Genomic DNA, 19,961 nt, shown 5'->3' with positions numbered 1-19,961 from the left:
CAGCATTTTTTTTGCCAGTTTGGGAAAAGTACCGTTACCGTACCAATTGGGGAAGAATAATCGTGAAAAACCCTGTAATTAGTAAAATTCGTGTTGTGAAATATTCCGATTGGGAATTATAGGTCTGTAAAATTTCTTGGTATAAATTGCACAAACCAAACTCAAATATTCATTAACATGCATTTTGGCTTGAAATGTTCAGCTTTACTCAGTAATCATTTCATTAGTTCACTTGCAAAAAATTGCTCTTTTCAGTTTTGTAACGAAATTGAAGACATTTTCCTTCATTTTGGATTTTTTTTAAAGAAGGAATTGGGAATTTTGTAGTTTTTTCTTAAATTGGGAAATAACCTTTTAAAAGGTACTTTATACAGAAGGGAAAAAATGGCTGTGATGATAAAATTATGTTGCGTACACATAAAAGGTTGAAGTCACAGAGGCTTCAAACATGCAAACTGTTTTCTCTTTATACCACTTGGTTTTATGCAGGATATGACCGATATGACATATGATTATCCAAATAAGTATGCTGTTATTTTAATCAAGGTTAAATCATGAATGGGCAATCATAAAAACCTTGTCCCTTGTCCATGCAGTATCGAGAGAAAGCTTAGGTTTACATGTATTAGTATGCTGGGTATTCTTTAGTGAAAGATGACCGCAATAGATTTAAAAGTCAAGACCATAGGGGCATGCAATATGAAGAAAACCCGAAGGTTGAAATAATAATATAAAAGTGACTGTTCCTATAAACCTGTGGGGCATTATAATTCTATTGAACTATAATTTAACCCTTCCCAGCTCAAAAGCATAGTGAAAATGGCTAAATGCAACCAGCATTAAAATAAAACCAGAACAGCCTGCAGTCTGTTCAGGTTTTATGCTGTTTGCTGCTTATCAGTATCCTATGGTTGGATATGAAGCCTTTAAAACTTAAACTTGATTTAAAACTTGAATCGAGAAAGAATCTGTAATTAATACAGTTTTCAAAGGGACTACAAACACTTCAAAATGCGTATCTTTAAGTGTAAAGGGTTAATTGCTTGTTCGCCCTTATCCAGGACGGTATCCACCATGAGGACATTGGCTATGGGGTCAGTGAAGGTATGAAGTCAAAGGCACTCTCCCTGGAGAAGGCAAGGAAGGAGGCGGTCACAGACGGGTTGAAACGGGCTCTCAAGTGAGATGGCTGCTTTAATGAGCTGCATTCTTGCAAATCTTGACGTAATGCAGGTGTATGAAGTGTCATCCCTGATTACCCTTTGCAGTCGGCACAGGCTAATTTAGGACAACCATTTTCCACTGTTGAAAAAATTATGTTTAAAAGAGGTCTCTTGTAAACAGTTAAGGCGGAATGTTTTGTCCATGATAACCATATGCAGATTGCGCAGGCTAAGTTTGGACTACTTTACGCACATGAATTAAGCCTTGTTTTCACAGAACCAGACTCACTGTATCTGCTTTATTCTTTCTAGTTGGCGGTAGTTTTTAGCTCGGCGTTTTCGGAGAAAACCCGAGGTATTGTCATAGCAAGCTCGTCGTCCGACGTCCGCCGTAGGCGTCGTGCTTAAACCTTAACATTGACTCTAAAATCAAAGTGCTTCCACCTACAACTTTGAAACTTCATATGCACCTTGATGAGTTCTACACGCCACACCCATTTTTGGGTCACAAGGTCAAAGGTCAAGGTCACTGTGACCTCTAATATTAAACTTCAACATAGGCTCTAAAATCAAAGTGCTTCCACCTACAACTTTGAAACTTCATATGTAGATGCACCTTGATGAGTTCTACACGCCACACACATTTTGGGTCACTAGGTCAAAGGTCAAGGTCACTGTGACCTTTAATATAAAACTTTAACATAAACCTTAACATTCGCTCTAAAATCAAAGTGCTTCCACCTACAACTTTGAAACTTCATATGTAGATGCACCTTGACAAGTTCTACATGTCACACCCATTTTTGGGTCACTAGGTCAAAGGTCAAGGTCACTGTGACCTCTAACAAAAAAATAACAAACAAAAAAATTCTGACAAGCTTTCATTTATTCAAAACTGCACCGGTAGCCGAGCGTGGCACCCGTTATGCAGTGCTCTTGTTATTTTTGTATTATGTCCCCCAGTCTATACTGGGGGACATATTGTTTTTGCCCTGTCTGTTTATTTGTTGGTTTGTTTGTTGGTTTGTTTGCGTCAAACTTTAACATGATTGGCCATAACTTTTGCACTATTGAAGATATTAACTTGATATTTGGCATGCATGTGTATCTCATGGAGCTGCACATTTTGAGTGGTGAAAGGTCAAGGCTATCCTTCAAGGTCAAAGGTCAAATATATGCAAGGCGACATAGTGTTTCACAAACACATCTGTTTTACAACAAGTATTCGCAAACCCTAACAAGTGCATTGGTTAAAATGTTATAAATGAGGCAGTAAATGACGGGTTGAACTTGAAGTAAGAACTAAAGTCAGATGGTTTCTTAATTTCACCTGTTTTAATATTTCTTGTTGTTGATTCTTTTTCTTATCTTGTTAAAACATTACAAAAAAAATTTGCACTTGTTTAAATGTTAAAAAATGGGATAGTGATTGAAGAGTAAAAGCAGGAAACTAGTTTATATCCTTTTCCTTTTGTATTTGTTGTTTAAAACATAAGATTAGTTTTTTAAAGGTGATTAGTTTATCTAGACACACTTTCTGGGCAAAAAGTACTAAGTGCTGATACGCATCTGTGCAAACCACTGACAACAGTCCTACTTGAATCTGAGATTCATAAAATGTCTGAAAAGATTGATAGTATTCAATATTCAATAACCAATTCCCACATTGGTTGTCATGACTCCACAGTAACAGAAGTCGGAACAAGCAAGTGATAGGTCAGGACAAGTCAAAAAGTAATTTGCTCGTCCTACAAGCCAAGTAAAAAATTCAAGATCTTTTTCTCTAATAAATAAAAAAAATCAAGTTCTTTGGCTGGAATTTAGTTGCAAAAGTTGATTTTGACATTTAGACAATAAAGGTACGTTTACACTGTACGGTACTGATAAAAAGGCAATAAAATCGCATGTTTTTGCTCACAACACTGTTTGGACAATTAACATTTTGGTCAGGACAAGTGAAAATTTAAGGCACTTGTTCAACAGAACAAAGGTAGTAATAAGTTTATGAGGATCCCTGTTAATGTAGCCAGTGAAATCATTGGCTTGCATTTGCTTTTTTTCACCATTTCTCGCTATTTCAGGAGTTTTGGAAATGCCATGGGGAACTGCCTGGGGGACAAGGATTATCTCAAATGCATCAACAGAGCTCCCAAACCTGTATGTATGGTGTCACATCCATGACTTCTTGTTTTGTTAACCAAAGTCAGATTTTAATGATAATTTCTATTAAATTCTTTTTTCGATGTCATCTAATTCCTGTGAAGTGTTCGAACATGTATATTAATTTTGTGATTAAGAATTGAAATTCTTAAAAGTTAATGAAATGTATTGGCAATTATCCAAAAGCAATTCCAAAGATACAGCTTAAAACTTAAGGTTCAAGTTTTAAACTGGCTTTACAAATGTCTTATTAACAATCATGACTTTAATGTTTATTAAAAATTATTATTTTGAAATTTGAGAATTGATCTGAAATTATGTTTCTTTTCAGTCTGCAGAACAATACAACCTTCAGGAAATGATGCATTCTGAGATTGATGTCAACATACAGGAAGCTCGCAGGACCAGCCTGGTGGCAGCAGACGTGAGGAGAAATCGCAACAACCAGTCAGAGGCCATGACACACATTGTTAATGTCCAGCAGCAGAACTGTGTGCCCAAAGTGGAACCTAACCTCACTGGCTACAATGAAAATTACCCCAAAGTGACTGACGAGGCCAAAGAAAGAATTCAGCCACAATCAGAAAATGACAGCAAAGAAAATTGTGGTCATTTTGGTGTGCCAAATATGGAGCTTAGAAGGTCTAATATGGACATCAAGCCCATGAAATTGCCTGGGACCTCTGTACGACACATGCAAAGAAGGTCACAAAGTATGGTTGAGATGGATGATGTTGGGGATGATAAAAGACAAGCAGAGTGTGCTGATATGAAGACCAACCCTACAGTTGGAAACCAGGGAGAAACTAACAGCCCTACACCAGGGTAACAGCCATTTATATTCCCCCGAAGGGTGGCATATAGTTTAACTGTTTTTGAACTGTCCCTCCGTCTGTCTGTCCGTCAGTCAGTCTGTTCGTCTGTCCGAAAACTTTAACTTTTGCAATATTGAAGATAGCAACTTGATATTTGGCATGCATGTGTATCTCATGGAGCTGCACATTTTGAGTGGTGAAAGGTCAAGGTCATCCTTCAAGGTCAAAGGTCAAATATATGACTTCAAAGCAGCGCAGAAGGGGGCATTGTGTTTCTGACAAACAAATCTCTTATTAATTAAACTTCTGTGCAACTTAATGCTAAAATTGGCTTTTTGCTTAATCTTAAATGGTGAATTTTATATACTTTAAACCTTTAATTAGTTTTTTAACCAGGTTTTCCGAAGGAAAAAACTGGTTATTAGATTGGCGAATGCGGGCGGGCTGGCTGGCTGGCTGGCTGGCTGGCTGGCGGGCTGGCGGGCGGGCGGAACAAACTTGTCCGGGCCATAACTATGTCGTTCATTGTCAGATTTTAAAATCATTTGGCACATTTGTTCACCATCATTGGACGGTGTGTCGCGCGAAATAATTACGTCGATATCTCCAAGGTCAAGGTCACACTTTGAGTTCAGAGGTCAAAAATGGCCATAAATGAGCTTGTCCTGGCCATAACTATGTCATTCATTGTGAGACTTTAAAATCATTTGGCACATTTGTTCACCATCATGGGACGGTGTGTCGCACAAAAGAATCACGTCAATATCTCCAATGTCAAGGTCGCCACGACTAAAAATAGATTTAAAAAAAAAAAAAACTTACAAAGGGGGTTAATTTTGTTTGTTCATTTCAAAAGTTCAGTTTGAGTTTTCTTCCTTTATCAGATTTTTTTTCCACAATGAAAACCTGGTTTTGTGACAATTTTGTCCCTTGTTTCAATTAAACTCAAATTAAATAGATTCCAATAATGTGTTCTGTCTTTGCAAAAGTCACAAATGCATCACTGGCTCTAAAGGGACTTGTTAACAGATTGGGGCATTTTATGAAGTGTGTCAGATAATACCCAAACTTGCTCAGATTTATAGAGCTCCATTATTTTGGCAACATAAGCATGCATGAAAAACAACAGAATGAAAGAAATTGTTCATTGTGGGCTTCAACAAGTGTTTTTTTAATTAAAAGGCTAATGCCTAGATCACCATCTTGACTGTTCCAAAATTGCAATTGTTTTATACTTGATATAATTATACCCCCACAAACGAAGTTTAGGGGAGTATATATGAGTGAGCTTGTCTGTCTGTCGGTCGGTCAGTCCATATTAAGTGTCCGCTCTCTTATTCAAGTTGTTTTAATCCGATCTTCACCAAACTTGGTCAGATGCTGTATCTAGATGATGGCTAGGTCAAGTTCAAATATGGGTCAGGCCGGGTAAAAAACTAGGTCATGGGGTTACTTAGTGCATTTTAAACATAAAGCATGGTGTCCGCTCTCTAATTCAAGTAGTTTTCATCCGAGCTTCACCAAACTTGGTCAGAAGTTGTACCTAGATGATGTCTAGGCCAAGTTTGAAGATTTGCCATGCCAGGTCAAAAACTAGGTCAAGGGGTCACTTAGTACGGTTTACACATTCAGCATGGTGTCCGCTCTCTAATTCAAGTAGTTTTGATCCGATCTTCACCACACTTTGTCAGAAGTTGTATCCAGATGATGTGTAGGTCAAGTTCGAACATGGGCTATGCCGGGTCAAAAACTAGGTCACGGGTTCACTTAGTGTGTTTTAAACATTAAGCATGTTGTCCGCTGTTTTTTGTCAAGACAACATGCAAAATATTCTGTGTCAATGTGGCATGTGGGGGTATTTGTCACGTCTGTGACAAAGCTCTAGTTGATTCAGATGTTGTACCACAAATTTACAAAAACAACATAATCATTCTAAATTATTTTATCCTTTTTGTGTGTAATGCTTTGTAATTTTATCACTTTTGAATGATGATAATTCAAAAACAAATCTCTTTATGGGCTGCGCTCTGTGAAAAGGAGTTTTAATGAATGTGTGTAAAGTGTCGTCCCAGATTAGCCTGTGCATTCTGTGCAGACCTTTGCTCTTGGAAAACAGGGCTTAATGCCTGCAGGTAAAGTGTCATAACAGATTAGCCAGTTCAGTCTGCACAGGCTGATCAGGGATAACACTTTCCGCCTTAAGTAGAGTTTTTTTCTGAGAAGAGACTTCCCTTCAACAAAAAATACTAAAAAAGCATAAAGTGTTGTCTCTGATCCAGACTGCCTGGACTGCACAGGCTACTCTGGGACAACACTCAACACACATGAATGAAGTCCTATTTTCCCAGAGTGAGGGTTAAATAATTTAATGCAATGGTTATAATGCAGTGTTTCTAATCCCAGGAACACAACGGACATGTCGAAACAAGAGAGGATGATGCTGAAACAGATGAAGCAACTAGAGTTCCAGAGAAATCTTGAAAAACAGAAAAACTCCAGCCCTGAGGATTTGGGTGAGACTGTGTTCTAAAAGCTGCTGTTCAAAATATTTTATTTTTACAGGCAGTGAGGGGACATCAATTTATGAGGGTTTTACTATCCCCCCCCCCTCATTGAAATTGCAGGTACATGTATGCCCTATTTTGAAGAAGCAGGGGATATATTGCTTTTAACATGTCTGTTGGTGGATAGTTCAGTTGGTGGGTTCGCAAAGTAGTTCTTTGTGCTTATTATCTGGTGAACAATTTGACCTACAGAGGCACACATACATTTAATGAATCGTTAGTAAGAGAGGAAGTAAGGGATAGATCTAGATTGAAATTAGAGGGTGCTGCGACCTGCTTATTCGGGTTTCCTCCTAATGCCCCCATAGGTTGGTCAACACAAACAATGTGAAAATCTTTTGAAAATTAATATATGTGTGCAAATTTCAATTGTTCATTAATACAAATCTTTTTAACACATTATTTGCTAGTGTTGGACAATCAAAATCCATAGATTAATGTTATTATTAGATAATGTCCCCAGACTGCTCAGGCCTTCCTTCTACCCCCTTTAAGGAGCTTTATGTAAATTGATTGATCCCATGTCTTTCTATTGATGACATCTATCATTTTTTAGGAGACGCATATTAAGTTTGATTTTATCATACTTTTGGGATTAATATGGTGATGTGGGAGATGACTTGCCTTCAGGAAGTCTTTATGGAAAACCATGCTTGAAATGTTTGTTTGAAGGTGCACCCATAGCAACGTCCACACCAGCCTTCAACCCATTGTTGACCTCTAGTCCACACCCTGAAGGTCAACAGGCAAGGTCAAACCCATCCACACCACTGGCAGATATGCAGGTTGACGGGCTAGTGGCAGAAGATAATTTTGGTAAAATGATGATCAACATGACCTCTCTAAGCAAGACAAATAATATGCCAATATTTATGACCATGAGGTGATACCTATGTTGATAGCCCAAAGGGTAAGGTCATGATAAGAAGTCAGACCTTAAAATATGGCCATATAAAAACTTTTCTAAACATCATCATTTAGCAGGCTATTGGCGATGGCATGCAGCAAGGATGTCTCTGACTGAAAGTTGAAACTCACACATTCTGGTCAAAGGTCAAATATGGGGAAAACTACTTGCCTGGAATGCAATTTCATCACCTTTCAAGCAATGTGTACGAAACTTTCCTCAGATGATCACCTTTGTGGAAATGTGTCAGTAGGTCAACTTTCAAGGTCACACAGGGCAAATGCCTTATTTAGGCATAATAAAGCTGGTTATTATCCCCGCCAAATTTTTTTTCGGAGGGGATATAGTAATAGTCTTCGTCCGTCCGTCTGTGCGTCCGTCTTTCCATCCAAAACTTTGTCCAGAGCATAACTCCAAATCTATTGAATGGATTTACTTTAAACTTAGAATATAAACAGATGGCAGCTACATGTAGGAGAATATTTTAATTTGAACACTGAAGTATTCACTGTAAAATGAATAGATGAGTTTAAGGAAAAATACAGTGATCAAGAACTGTAACTGTTTGTAGTCTTCTTTTTTAATTACCTCCCTTTCTTTCATTTCCGTATATTTTATTCTCTTCAGCATAACTCCAACACTATATAACTAATTTATCCTTGAAATATAAATAGATGACACAGGTGCCATGTTTTACAAATATTATTCTTCTCTCTAAAACAAATGCCATACAAGCAAACACATTTGGGCTGGGATTTGGCACTACTGTGACAAGCTCTTGTTAATTTTAAATGCATAATATAAAAAAATCCTGTTGACGAGATTAACAGTTGGTTATATACTCTTTGTCTTCGTTGAAGCAAGCAATGTGGGTCTTTGCTAGTCTGTTACGTACCTAAAATATCGTGTCAAATCAGTTATACATAAACATTTGATCCTTTACAGAAGAGACATCATTCTGGAGCCAGTCCATAGAGCTCGATGCAGATCAAATAGCAAACCCTCCAGTTCAGCAAACAACATCAGTGGCCAGCAGACGACATCCAGAATCCATCATTCCTACCTCCAACAAGGGAGCTTACCAGCAGCAGACGTCTTCAACAGGAAGTGGACCTCTACGAAGACCAGATCCTTCAAAACCGTTTGCTATTCCTAGGACAGTTTCAGGTTGTATTATATATTCTTTCGCCATTTACAGTATATTAAGCCATTTGGTGGTTCAAATTGGGTCTTTTTGCAGAATAAAAAAATATTATAATTTTTCCCTTTTTAAAATAAAAATCAAGCTCAGTAATGAGCTTTCTCTTATTTTATTTTTACAAGAATCAGTCAAAATTATATGTGTGCGTACAATGTTATATATGTTTACAAAAACCTAGAGGAATGCATGTTATACATGTTGTATTATGCCTAGCAGTATGCATGTTTATATCGCAAAAAAATGAATATCCAAGCTTGTGCTCTTTATATAGTGCAACGACATCAAGTTTCAAGTTTATGATAGAAAATATCATGGGTTCACCACATAATGGCCCCTTAAATTTGGGGTTTGTTTTTATTTTCTTTAGGAAGCATATATATTATGTCCTTTGTAAAAATAACCGCAACACAAAATCAGGTTTGGACACCATAGCCAAAGTTCCCAAACTAAGTTTTTAACTTCATTAATTTATTTGTTGATTAATTTTGGTTAAATGTGTTCTTTTTTCCAGATTCATCCATAGCAGCAAAAGGAGAAGAACTGATGCGTCCTGACATATAGATGTGTTATGGATTTTGCTATGGACAGAAATTGCTATTTAAGAGTAATAGTGGTGATATTTGTAGGATGATGGGAGTCACATGCATTTTAACCCATTTATGCCTAGTGGACTCTCCCATCACTCTAAATTGGATCAATTTATTTCTAAAATTAGGGATGTCTAGTATATTTATTTCTATATTTAGACTATTTCTTACAGAAATTCCTTTAAGCAAAAAAGCGCAGACCCAGATGAGAGGCCGCATCATGCGGCGTCTCATCTCGGTCTACGCTGTTTGCCAAGGCCTTTTTTCTAGACACTAGGCATGATGGATTAAATATCATAAAAGAAACAAGGGACTGCAGGAAGTTTTTGTTACTCAAGAAGTTGCTTAAAAATGAAATTTTCAAACTGTCATTAATATTATTACATGTAGAACTTTTTGTCTGTTATTATGTTTTGTTCCAAAACTTATTTTTTAAGTTTTATACAGCTTTTTGATATTAAAACAATATAGGGTTCATATATTAGAAGTTATTTCGTTAAATGGTAACAGAGATCAGCCAGTTCCCATATTATCAAAGCTTTCTTGGAACAACTTGTATTAATTCCTCGATTTTTTTAATTTATAAAATTCTTTAAGTCTCAGGCTTTTGAGTGTTTTTGCCATTTTATATTTAAAATTTCTTACATGTAAAACAGGAAATATTGCAAAAAGATTAATATTCTGTCATTTTGTAAGCCAAAAACAATAGATTTTAACAAGAACTTTTATCAAAATGTTTGTCCCAAGTACAACTTAAAAGTAACCTTTTTCCATGGTTAAAAGCAGGACCAAATCTTGACTTTGAATAATCAATGTGCTTTGTCAAACCTAAAATTATGGGCAAAATGTTCTTAAAAACAATTCTGAAAGTTAGCAATAATGTTCCATAGCTAAAATCTATGAAACTTAATTTTTTAAATATTGGAAAAGTGTTTGCTCTCAATATCTCGAAAACAAATTTAGCATATATAGTGAAAATTGATACAAAGATCCTCATATCCTGGGATAGGACATTGGATGGGTGTGCATCTTGATAGCTAAAATAACTTATCTTATATAAACAGTTACAGTTTTTTGTGTAAAATGTACCACAAACTCTTACAAGAATAAAACAACTTGCGCATGCGATCCCTTTAAAACTCTTGAGATTTTAACTGAGTCTAAATATTGTAAGTTAATTAAATAACATGGTAATTGTACATAACATTTGAGTTATAATTTCATATGTAAACCATTGATGTAAAAGATAAAGTTTTAAATCAATATTGTGTTTTTCTTGCACTTACTTATGACTGTTTCAAGGACTTAACAATATGTATTAATGTTATAATTTTATTTAACCCATTAATGCCTAGCGTCTAGAAAAAAGGCCTTGGCAAACAGTGTAGACCCAGATGAGATGCCGCATGATGCGAATTATATGATTCGTGTTCGGAGAAAACTGGGTCCGCACAGGCTAATCAGGGACGACACTTTCCGCTTTTATGACATTTTTCGTTTTGATGAAATCTCTTCTTAGCATAAATCCAATTAAGGCGGAAAGTGTCGTCCCTGATTAGCCTATGCGGACTGCACAGGCATGCTGGGACGACACTTTACGCACATGCATTATGCCCAGTTTTCTCAGAACACGACTCATATGAAGACCCGGAGTATGTCCGAGCATTCTTTACATAATTTGCTTTCTAGACTCACGAAAGTTGAGACTAATTTTGAATTATAGCTGCAATTTCCAGCTATTTAGTTGTTACAGAAAGATGTTAAATTTAGGCCTTGTATTGTGTGTGAGATTTTCGAGTGCCCGGAGGAAACCTCACCCTCCGGTATAGTTGCCACCAACCAAACTCGCATGCTTGTGGAAACGGGGATTGAACCCGGGTTTCATTGTTGAGAAGCACATGTTATAATCACTTCTCTGACCGGACAGCCACACCCAATCAGATACATGTATTTAGCACGCTTTCTACAGAAAACACTCAAAGGTATAGATTTATTTATTTTCATGACGTCATTTTATGTGTTAGTGTTTTGTTTAGTTATTTTCTTTTGTTAACGTTGAGAATGAAAACACAAAGAAACAAGATCATTATTGACCACAGATAAGTGTATTCGTTCGGCACAAATACCCCAGCTACTCGTTAAGTTTAGTGGCTTAGGTTTTTACAAACCATTTAATACTGATATTTTGTTTACTCTGCATACACTTAATTTCATAGAAACTTTACCCAACTCGTGTCATGTCTGGAAAATCGAAGGCTACGTTGGTTTGTAATAGCCGTTGAGAACTTGCCAATGTCATTGCGGTCATTTTTTGCGATGAGCATACACACAGATTTAATTTTACCAATAGTTTAATTTGTTGAAAAACATTTTATGATAAGAAATTAAATGAAGTACTCGAAAATCGAGGAATACTTTTACTGAGGTTTTGTCATAAAAGTAATAAACAATTATTAAGCAAACATGTACGTTTACAAGTGTTTAATTAAATTTGCAAACTTGATGATTACATTTTACGAGACATGTATTGAAATTTATTATATCTTTCAAAGGTCATGCAAGATCATTTTCAATAAACTACCGATAGTCTACATTTTCAAGCATTGTCAAACCCATCCAGGCGTTACGAAAGTTACAAGATAAAAGCACACTTTTAGCTCAAGGGTCACTAGTAATATTATTTAGACAATGAACTTAAAAGGCAGATAAATCTGCATCACACGTGCATTTTTTTATTTTACTAATAAAACACTGTAAAAACAGTATGCACTATATAACAAAGCAAAGACCTATAGAATACATGTATTCTATAGGTCTTTGAACAAAGTCACATCGGTACACACATATTTGCGGTGTTTTACTGTCACTATTATGTCTCATAGCCCTCCCTTCCCGCGTAAATTCCTCCAGGCAAAGCTCCCGATGACGTCACATTCTTTATAGGCAGACCAAACGCCAGCTTCGACCTCGAATCGCCGCCACTGGAAAAAAAACTGTCAATTATTGTTGCAAAATGAAGTCGTAATTATGAAATGAAGTCTCGTCAGTAAACAACTATTTGGAGAAATCTGCGTGTTTTTTTTTTCGTTTTTTCCCCCGCAGTTTTAAGGTATCTGATAACAATTTGTATATGACAGTCATTGAAGTTGTATTTTATTATTTTAAAAACGTGCTGTGAAATGTTTGCCAGTACGCTAGCTTATTACTTGCTTTCAAGCAAAGACCAGCACTCGTGTTTCAGTTTTCTCCAACGACGACTCTTTAAAACCTAATCATCTTTACTTTTTTTTGAAGAATCCGGATAAGGTTCTCTCTAAACTATTAAATACATCTTGATAAAATAAACGCATTAACTTACCTTGATTTTTTACGTCCAAGGACCCGGGAAATAATTATAGACTCTTCTTTGCGAACCTTCCTTCTCTCACGCACAATTTGCGCCAACGTCCGGCCGATGCCTTCCGGTTCTGTTTCCCCGGTAACATCTTGGCTATATATCGGGCGGGGCAGTCCTGTACTCGTGCTTGGTCCCCAATCCATGCCAGTTGTGTACCGTTTAGCGTGAAACTTATGTCGGGCAACATGGTCAGCTCTGCAAATATTTATTGAAATTTATTTTAAAAAGTTTACTTTGTATTTTACTCTCCTTGTTTTGCTAATAGCCATTCCATAATGCATGTGAATGTGTCTAATACTAGAACATAGATGAAAAAAATTGAATTCGATATGAAATATATAGTTAAGTGACCATATTTGATTGAAGACGTAAGTGCTTTGCGGAATTAATCAAACGAAATGGCGATTAAAAATACCTTAGCTTGGCAATCAATTACATTGACGCCACAACTTTTCTAGAACGAAACGAAAAATCTGTATATTGACGTATAAACTATTCTAGAACGAAACGAAAAATCTTTATATTGAAGCAATAATTTTTGTAGAAAGAAACGAAAAATCTGAGCGTAATAACGAAATTTGTCTCGTTATAGTTTATATCAGCAAACCTCGCTGTACTGTACCTCCTGCTCCCCGACACCTCCTCCTCGCCCTCTGAAGACGAGGAACTGCTAGAAGGGATCGCTGAATCTGGCTTCGATCGGCTGCCACCAGCATTGAGTCCCTGGTTGCGGGGTTTAAAACGTGTTTTGGCCGGATTCGAAGTTATTTTCCAACGTCCCTTGTAGATTTTCTTGCCGGCCTTTGAGAACAGCTTCTTTAGCCTGGTTCAATTTACACATTTGTTTAAGGATTACATTTTCGAGATTTTCGCCAAACAATAGTAACAAATACAACATACCGGTAAATATATATCTATTTTTTCATGGGCGAATTTTCTTATTGTCATTGAACAACCTTCAAACATTTACCAATAAAATGTTAGATGCAAGCAATACCGGAAGCAAACAAAATGATGATCATCATTCAATAAATGGACTTTATTGTTCAATCAAAAGTTTTACATTTCAGAGGTAAATAATAGGCAAATTATTTTACAATGCACATGATTTACCCCGTATCACTGAACGCCCAAGCGGAGCAATTAATGCGCTTACATTTGGGTAAATAAATAGTCGCCAGAAAAATCTCAGAACTTCAACATAATTACCGGTATTACCTGTTGTTCGATTTACAAATGATTCCCATGGCGACCAGACCGTGTACAAAGAGCCCAGCAATTATGAGACACTCGACGACGAGCATGCCAATCAGGCTTCTTCCGGTGTGTGAGCACGTGACGCATTTGTTAATGTCCGCCTCCTTAGGAACATGCGCGTCGGCTGTGTAGTTCACCGACATAGGAATGGCCGATATTAACGGTGGTGTGCCGCCATCGCTTACCTGTAGAAGACAAGGAAACACAAATGATGCGTGCGGTTGAAACTGCGTCTGTGCAAAGCTAAAACTTTTAATTAAGCCACTAACCTATTTAGAAGCAAAATAAACTCCAGTATGTTATAAACTTTTTCTACAATAATCATATTTAGCCTGGGCAAGTTTATACGGTTTTTTTAGTGTCCATATGTCATATGTTCGTATGTCAGCATTAGTATTTCTGTTATCATATTGAATAGTAAACCTGCCAACTTAACATTTTCCCACTTTGAAGCAAAGTGAAAATGGCTATGTGCAAACAGCATTAAACCAGAACAGCCTGCGAGTAACTGGCAGTCTGTTCAGATTTTTGGCTGTTTGCTGCTCATCAGTATCTAAGGTTTGGAGATGAAGCCTTGAAAACTTCAATCTAGTAAGAAAGCTTTTAATTAAATTTAACTTTCTAAGGGACTACAAATGGGTGAAAATACGTATCCAAGTGGTAAAGGGTTAAAGGTGCCTTTTCACAGATTTTGGCATTTTTTAACTTATTCATTAAATGCTTTATATCGATAAATGTAAACATTGGATCGTAAAAGCTCCAGTAAAAAATCAAGAATAAAATTAAAAAAAGGAAAAGAACATTGCCCGGACTAGGTTTCGAACCAGTGACCCCTGGAGTCCTGCCAGAGTCCTGAAGTAAAAACGCTCTAGCCTACTGAGCTATTCCGCCGAGTACACTTAGTTGATGTATTTTATACCTTAAATAAGCAATCTTCGTAGTTTCACAAAATTTAACGACAAAAACAGAACTCTCCAAATTATTCAATCGTTTCGCGTTGCAACGCTTTATAATTTATAGGTTTTAAAATCGTCAAAAGATGCATATAATGGCTATATTAGACCATGGTAAATGTTCAGTATTACTGTTTCCTCACAAATATCATAACTAAAACGAAAATTTGCGAATCTGAAACTACTTTTTTCAATTTTGTCAATTTACCAAAGCGTGAAAAGATCCCTTTAACATTCGACCTCCGCACAGATATATCCCTGCTTCAGAGCTAGATCCCTGCCGCCATTACGCATTGTATTACTAGTCAAATCTAATATTATTTAAGAAGAACTATATAAGACATTGTCTTTCGTTCCCATCCTATCCAAACATGTTAACTGTATAAATGTTGTATGTAATTCGATGTATAACAATATGTATTGTTTGAAATAAATATGTTTTAAACTAATACTATTAATGATAAAAATCTATGCTTTGTTGCCCTCCTTTTTTACTTTAAAACCCATACTACATATAATACGATGGACAACGCCCCGACGCACACAATTTTTGATAGATTAAAAACAAAACGGTTCTAACTAGACGCCCCAATCTGCAAGGTATTCTACCAATAACCCCAACGGAGAGATAAATTCCGAGGAGCAACATGCACACTTACCTTTATGTTGAAGGAGAATGACTTATGGTAATTAAGCTTCATTGGTTGCCGCAATTTCAATTGTGCCTGAACCGTATCCGTGGATCTCTTCCTAGGGTATACTCGTTCCATGCGAAAGTATTTGCGTCCAAGACCGTTGCCGATGATTCCGAAGGAAAATATATCTCGCTCATTAGCGTTCAAATGGACCGTGACAGTAAGCAGTACCAGTGCCAATGGTGTGCTGGAGTTGATCTGAAAAAAAAAACAACACAAACAACACAAAACCTTTTAGGTATAGTTGTACATATATCTGCTTTTATCATCATGGTTAATCCAAAAATAAAAAAACAAACTTTGTTTGCTTCGCATGCTTGTCTAAAGCTAATTAGCGACTTTACAAAACATGCTATAAACGGCAGTGCTTTGCGTGTTTTGTGATGAGAACGTTTTAGCAGTTTTAACACGATCGTTATCTACGTCTCTGGTTTTAGATAACATGAAACGATAGATTTATTATGAGAAGAGATTGCTGGGATTGTTCTCTGTACATTACACAACGGCTTACTTCACACTTGGTGGGTCAAATACGTGTATGCTAACTTTATTAAGACACATAAATCTCCAGTTATAACGTATAATTAGATACACAAGTTTAGAAATGTCAATCGTTTGAATTCTATATAATAATTGTGTTTTTTTTTCACACAACGTTTGTAATTTGGTTCTCACGATTAACTGTTTATATAGTCAACGAGTTATCACTGAAAGAGCACAAGAAACGCACACATTAATGCTGACACCAAGTTTCATAGTCTTACCTGTAAAATCAATGTAGATTCACCACTAGGCAACGCGTACGATATATCCGGTCTCTGTTCTCGAACGTCTTCAATGACAAACTCGAGGTACTCAATGGCTGTGTGGTTGGCACTGTCTTCACACTGGACCGTAATCATCGTGGAGGAGGGCAGTCTAGTCACTGGGTCTTCCAAATCCCACACCTTCTCCAAGTAAATCTTCCTGTCCGAATTGTTCAAACTGCCAAACATAGATAATACGCTTTAAGTAGTATGGAACATACTCCTTCGAAATGCAAATTTCCCTACTTGTAAAGATTACATTGCCAAACATGTATAATATAAACGCTATATGTAATAAGGAACAAGCTACAATTCTTCCTCAGGTAAATCTTTCTTTAGTGTTGTTTAAACTTCAAACATACATGAAACTTTGAATTCTATATTATGTGTAAGAATAACCAAGTTCCATTCCTTCGGGTTAATTTTGCTGTAAGTGTTGTTACAAAAAGTTAATGTTAATTAATTAGGCCGACCTTTTGTAAAATGTCTAAACTGTCTAATTCGCTAACCGACGGACATTAAATTTGTCAAATCGAATTGGGTTAGATCATGTTTTGTAGAAAGTTTGCACGGATGTCTTAATTGGAACATGCATTATGGTATAATTGAATATTTGGAATTGTTATCTTAACCGCAGAGACCTTAACACACACACACACACATATATATATATATATATATATATATATATATATATATATATATATATATATATATATATATATATATATATATATTTATATATATATATATATATATATATATATATATATATTTATATGTATATATATATGGCATGTACTGTTGTATGTGTACTCTTAAGGATTTCTGACGCGAAGAATTCGGAAGTAAACATTAAACTGTACCTTGCTGTAAATGCAACGTATGGCCCGACCCTGTACACACGTAACATTGAGTACGCGATGATAGACTGCTAGTGCCAAAACTTGAACACATGCTTCTGTCTATATGTACTAAGGCATATCCTATTCTAGATCAACTGTTTTATCAAATAACGTTTATAGACATTTTTTAAGCCTTATTGAATATATGTTATTTAATAACTTAACGTCATGTTCATAATATATTTTGCACAAATGACCACATATGGGTAGCGTGTGGCTATGCTATTCATTAGTAAAACCATCATTTTGAACTAAAAATAATCAAATTATAACGAAAAATCAACTTCTCTGAAAAAAACATCTCTATCATGTTTTTATTAATTAAGTTATATCATAGCCATACGCTAATCACCTGTGCAAATGACCTATGACGTCATAGCCTTTAAACACTGGCAAAACAACTAAACGGTCACTTAAACTGAGACATCGCCAAAAAGGTACCTTGAAGGACATTTACCCAACCGAGTTGGGACATGAATTACGCAGCTGACGTGAAATTACCGAAAAGAACGCTGTGCTAGTATGACATCTTGTAAACAAGCAGTCGCAATACCTGAAATAATCCTTGTAAGTCCCACTGACTATTGTCAAGGTCTGTTGGTCGTAAAAATCCTCGTCAGAGCATTCGAGTCCAAATTCGAACTTGGTTCCCCTTTTCTGAAACAAAGAATGACCAACACAATTTGATCAACAATTCTGTGCACGAAACTGAAAAATAAAAAAAAGTACATTTGTACACTGAGTACATTAATTACAATATTCAAATTTCGTTTGCAGTGACTAGCAAATAGATTGACAAATTGACTGTCTTGCAACATTCTGACACAACATGGAAATGCCAAAACAACGGTGTACAAAAGGTAGCCATAAAATCTATGACAAAGGAATTCGACTGAAAAACATTTTCGTTTATCACTTATCATCATTTTGAATCGAAAAAAGGTATACACAATTTATAGTGTTGTTTTAATTTATATTCTTATTTTTATGTATATATCTTTATGGTCTGTTAAACTATTACACGTTGAATTGTCGAAACATCTGTCACCAAGAGTGCAATCCGTATACAAAATCTTGTTTTATACTACTTCAGGAACATAACATACACATTGAATAATAAGCAAAACATATAACCTTTGTCTCCTTAAAGGTCTTAGTTGTGAACTTGGCACTGATTTTATTCGGCTCGTTAACATCAGTGACGTTAATAACGAGCACCTTGGAACTTTGACTGCGCAGGTACGTATCGTGCACCCTCATCAGTACGGAATATTTCTGCAGTGACTCGTAGTCCAATTTCTTCGAGAGTATTACGCTTCCCGCTGAAATTACACTACTGTGTTTTGTACTAAACGATTTCAAACCATAACAAAATAGAGGAACAGATCAAACTACATGCTAACACGTTTGACAAATCGTATTTTCAAGATCGAATACTTTTGGACCATCTACACATTTCAAACGCGATCATGGAAGTTTAACATTTGCAATTAAATACAATTAACGAAGACTCAAACAATGCTCCTAACCTCAATTCTCAGTAGACACACACAAAACTTAACTGGTACGTTAAGATTAAATATTTACCTCTCAGATACACACTTTGACGCTGTTGAAGTTGCTTAGAAAATCACATTAAATGAACGCCTTTCTTCTTACAAGATTCAAGTTTGAAGGGTTTCATTTCCAACCTTAAGGTACTGATGAGCAGCAATCATCATTAAACCTGAACAGTCGGCATGCAACTCGCAGGCTGTTTTGGTTTTATGCTGGTTGCAAATAGCCTTTTTCACTCTGTTTCTGAGTGGGAAAATGGTATATCCCCACCTGGGGCGTTATGCACGTACTTGATTTATCGAGTGAGAAGTACCCAGACGCCGAGGCCGGTAACACGGTCATGTCGAATGTCTTTGGTTCCACAGGAAGGTCAATATCCTCTACTTCCGGTGTGAACAGAACGGTCCCTATGACACTGTCTTCCGGTACATGTTTAACGAATGGGAGATTGATGATGGACGGGTAGGAATTGGAGGCTGAAATAAAGATGCATAAAATGAAGTATGCTTTTGTAGTCCAATTGGTCGTCTTAAACGTTTGATCTTTTCGCTTGGGTCGACCTTGACTTGACCGAGTTAACAAAAAAGGCCAAAAGTAATTTTTGTACTGACCGTTGTCACTAGAATAATTCGTGGTGTTATTAATTAATTTAAATCAAGGGAAAATAACGAAATAACTAAAAAGACCGATAAATAACGTACCATCAATGACTCTTTTTATTGAATGGCTATGGTTGTAATATAAGACAATGTAAGTAAATGATTTAGCAAACAAACTATTGAAAAGAACACAGTCATAACATGAATCTTCGAAGACAAAATATCAATCAATACTTCAAAACTCGGGTGGTTTAAACATCATTTAAATGTAAGAGCTTCATTGTCGATGGTCTACCTTAGCAAATTTTTACCGATGAAGTAGATTGAGACTCTCTAAGGTTATTAATGTTTTACGCTTTGAGCCGATTCGATGTTTAAAATAAAATGAAGGCATT

At 36.2% G+C, this 19,961-nt stretch overlaps 2 protein-coding genes across 6 annotated transcripts in view; one reads left to right on the top strand and one right to left on the bottom strand.

The window, feature by feature from the left end:
- Window positions 1-10,662, top strand: part of LOC127853272 (uncharacterized) — a 37,991-nt gene extending 27,329 nt beyond the window's left edge. For 2 of the 5 annotated variants that reach the window (XM_052387635.1, XM_052387638.1), the window contains 7 exons: window positions 1,062-1,180; window positions 3,245-3,320; window positions 3,655-4,148; window positions 6,542-6,651; window positions 7,375-7,518; window positions 8,555-8,776; window positions 9,322-10,662. In XM_052387635.1, the coding sequence (XP_052243595.1) occupies window positions 1,062-1,180; window positions 3,245-3,320; window positions 3,655-4,148; window positions 6,542-6,651; window positions 7,375-7,518; window positions 8,555-8,776; window positions 9,322-9,371 (1,215 nt within the window). In that variant the 3' untranslated portion in view covers window positions 9,372-10,662. Of the gene's footprint in view, window positions 1-1,061; window positions 1,181-3,244; window positions 3,321-3,654; window positions 4,149-6,541; window positions 6,652-7,374; window positions 7,519-8,554; window positions 8,777-9,321 lie in introns of those variants that run through there. The other 3 variants (XM_052387636.1, XM_052387637.1, XR_008036547.1) reach the window with 3 other exon arrangements.
- A 1,305-nt stretch (window positions 10,663-11,967) lies between these two features.
- On the bottom strand, window positions 11,968-19,309 carry LOC127852421 (uncharacterized). Its single transcript, XM_052386376.1, has 8 exons — window positions 19,238-19,309; window positions 17,964-18,067; window positions 16,464-16,683; window positions 15,664-15,897; window positions 14,013-14,236; window positions 13,417-13,617; window positions 12,756-12,989; window positions 11,968-12,378 (listed from the first exon to the last, which is right to left on the bottom strand). The coding sequence occupies exons 1-8, from the start codon at window positions 19,307-19,309 to the stop codon at window positions 12,267-12,269; spliced, it is 1,401 nt and encodes a 466-aa protein (XP_052242336.1). The 3' UTR covers window positions 11,968-12,266.
- Window positions 19,310-19,961: the final 652 nt, after the last annotated feature.

The sequence above is a fragment of the Dreissena polymorpha genome, chromosome 12 (genome assembly GCF_020536995.1).
Source record: "Dreissena polymorpha isolate Duluth1 chromosome 12, UMN_Dpol_1.0, whole genome shotgun sequence".
NCBI lineage: Eukaryota > Metazoa > Mollusca > Bivalvia > Myida > Dreissenidae > Dreissena > Dreissena polymorpha.
The sequence above is the reverse complement of the archived record's forward strand: the minus strand, read 5'-3'. Positions and strand labels throughout refer to the sequence as shown.

Bases quoted from the DNA above. Each gene is read 5' to 3' on its own strand.
- LOC127852421 (XM_052386376.1), bottom strand. From the start codon at position 19,309: ATGACCGTGTTACCGGCCTCGGCGTCTGGGTACTTCTCACTCGATAAA. The intron at 18,068-19,237 runs GTGGGGATATAC...TCTTTGTTTCAG, and splicing joins GTACGTGCATAACGCCCCAG to AAAAGGGGAACCAAGTTCGA. The intron at 14,237-15,663 runs GTAAGTGTGCAT...TGTCTTCTACAG, and splicing joins CATTCTCCTTCAACATAAAG to GTAAGCGATGGCGGCACACC.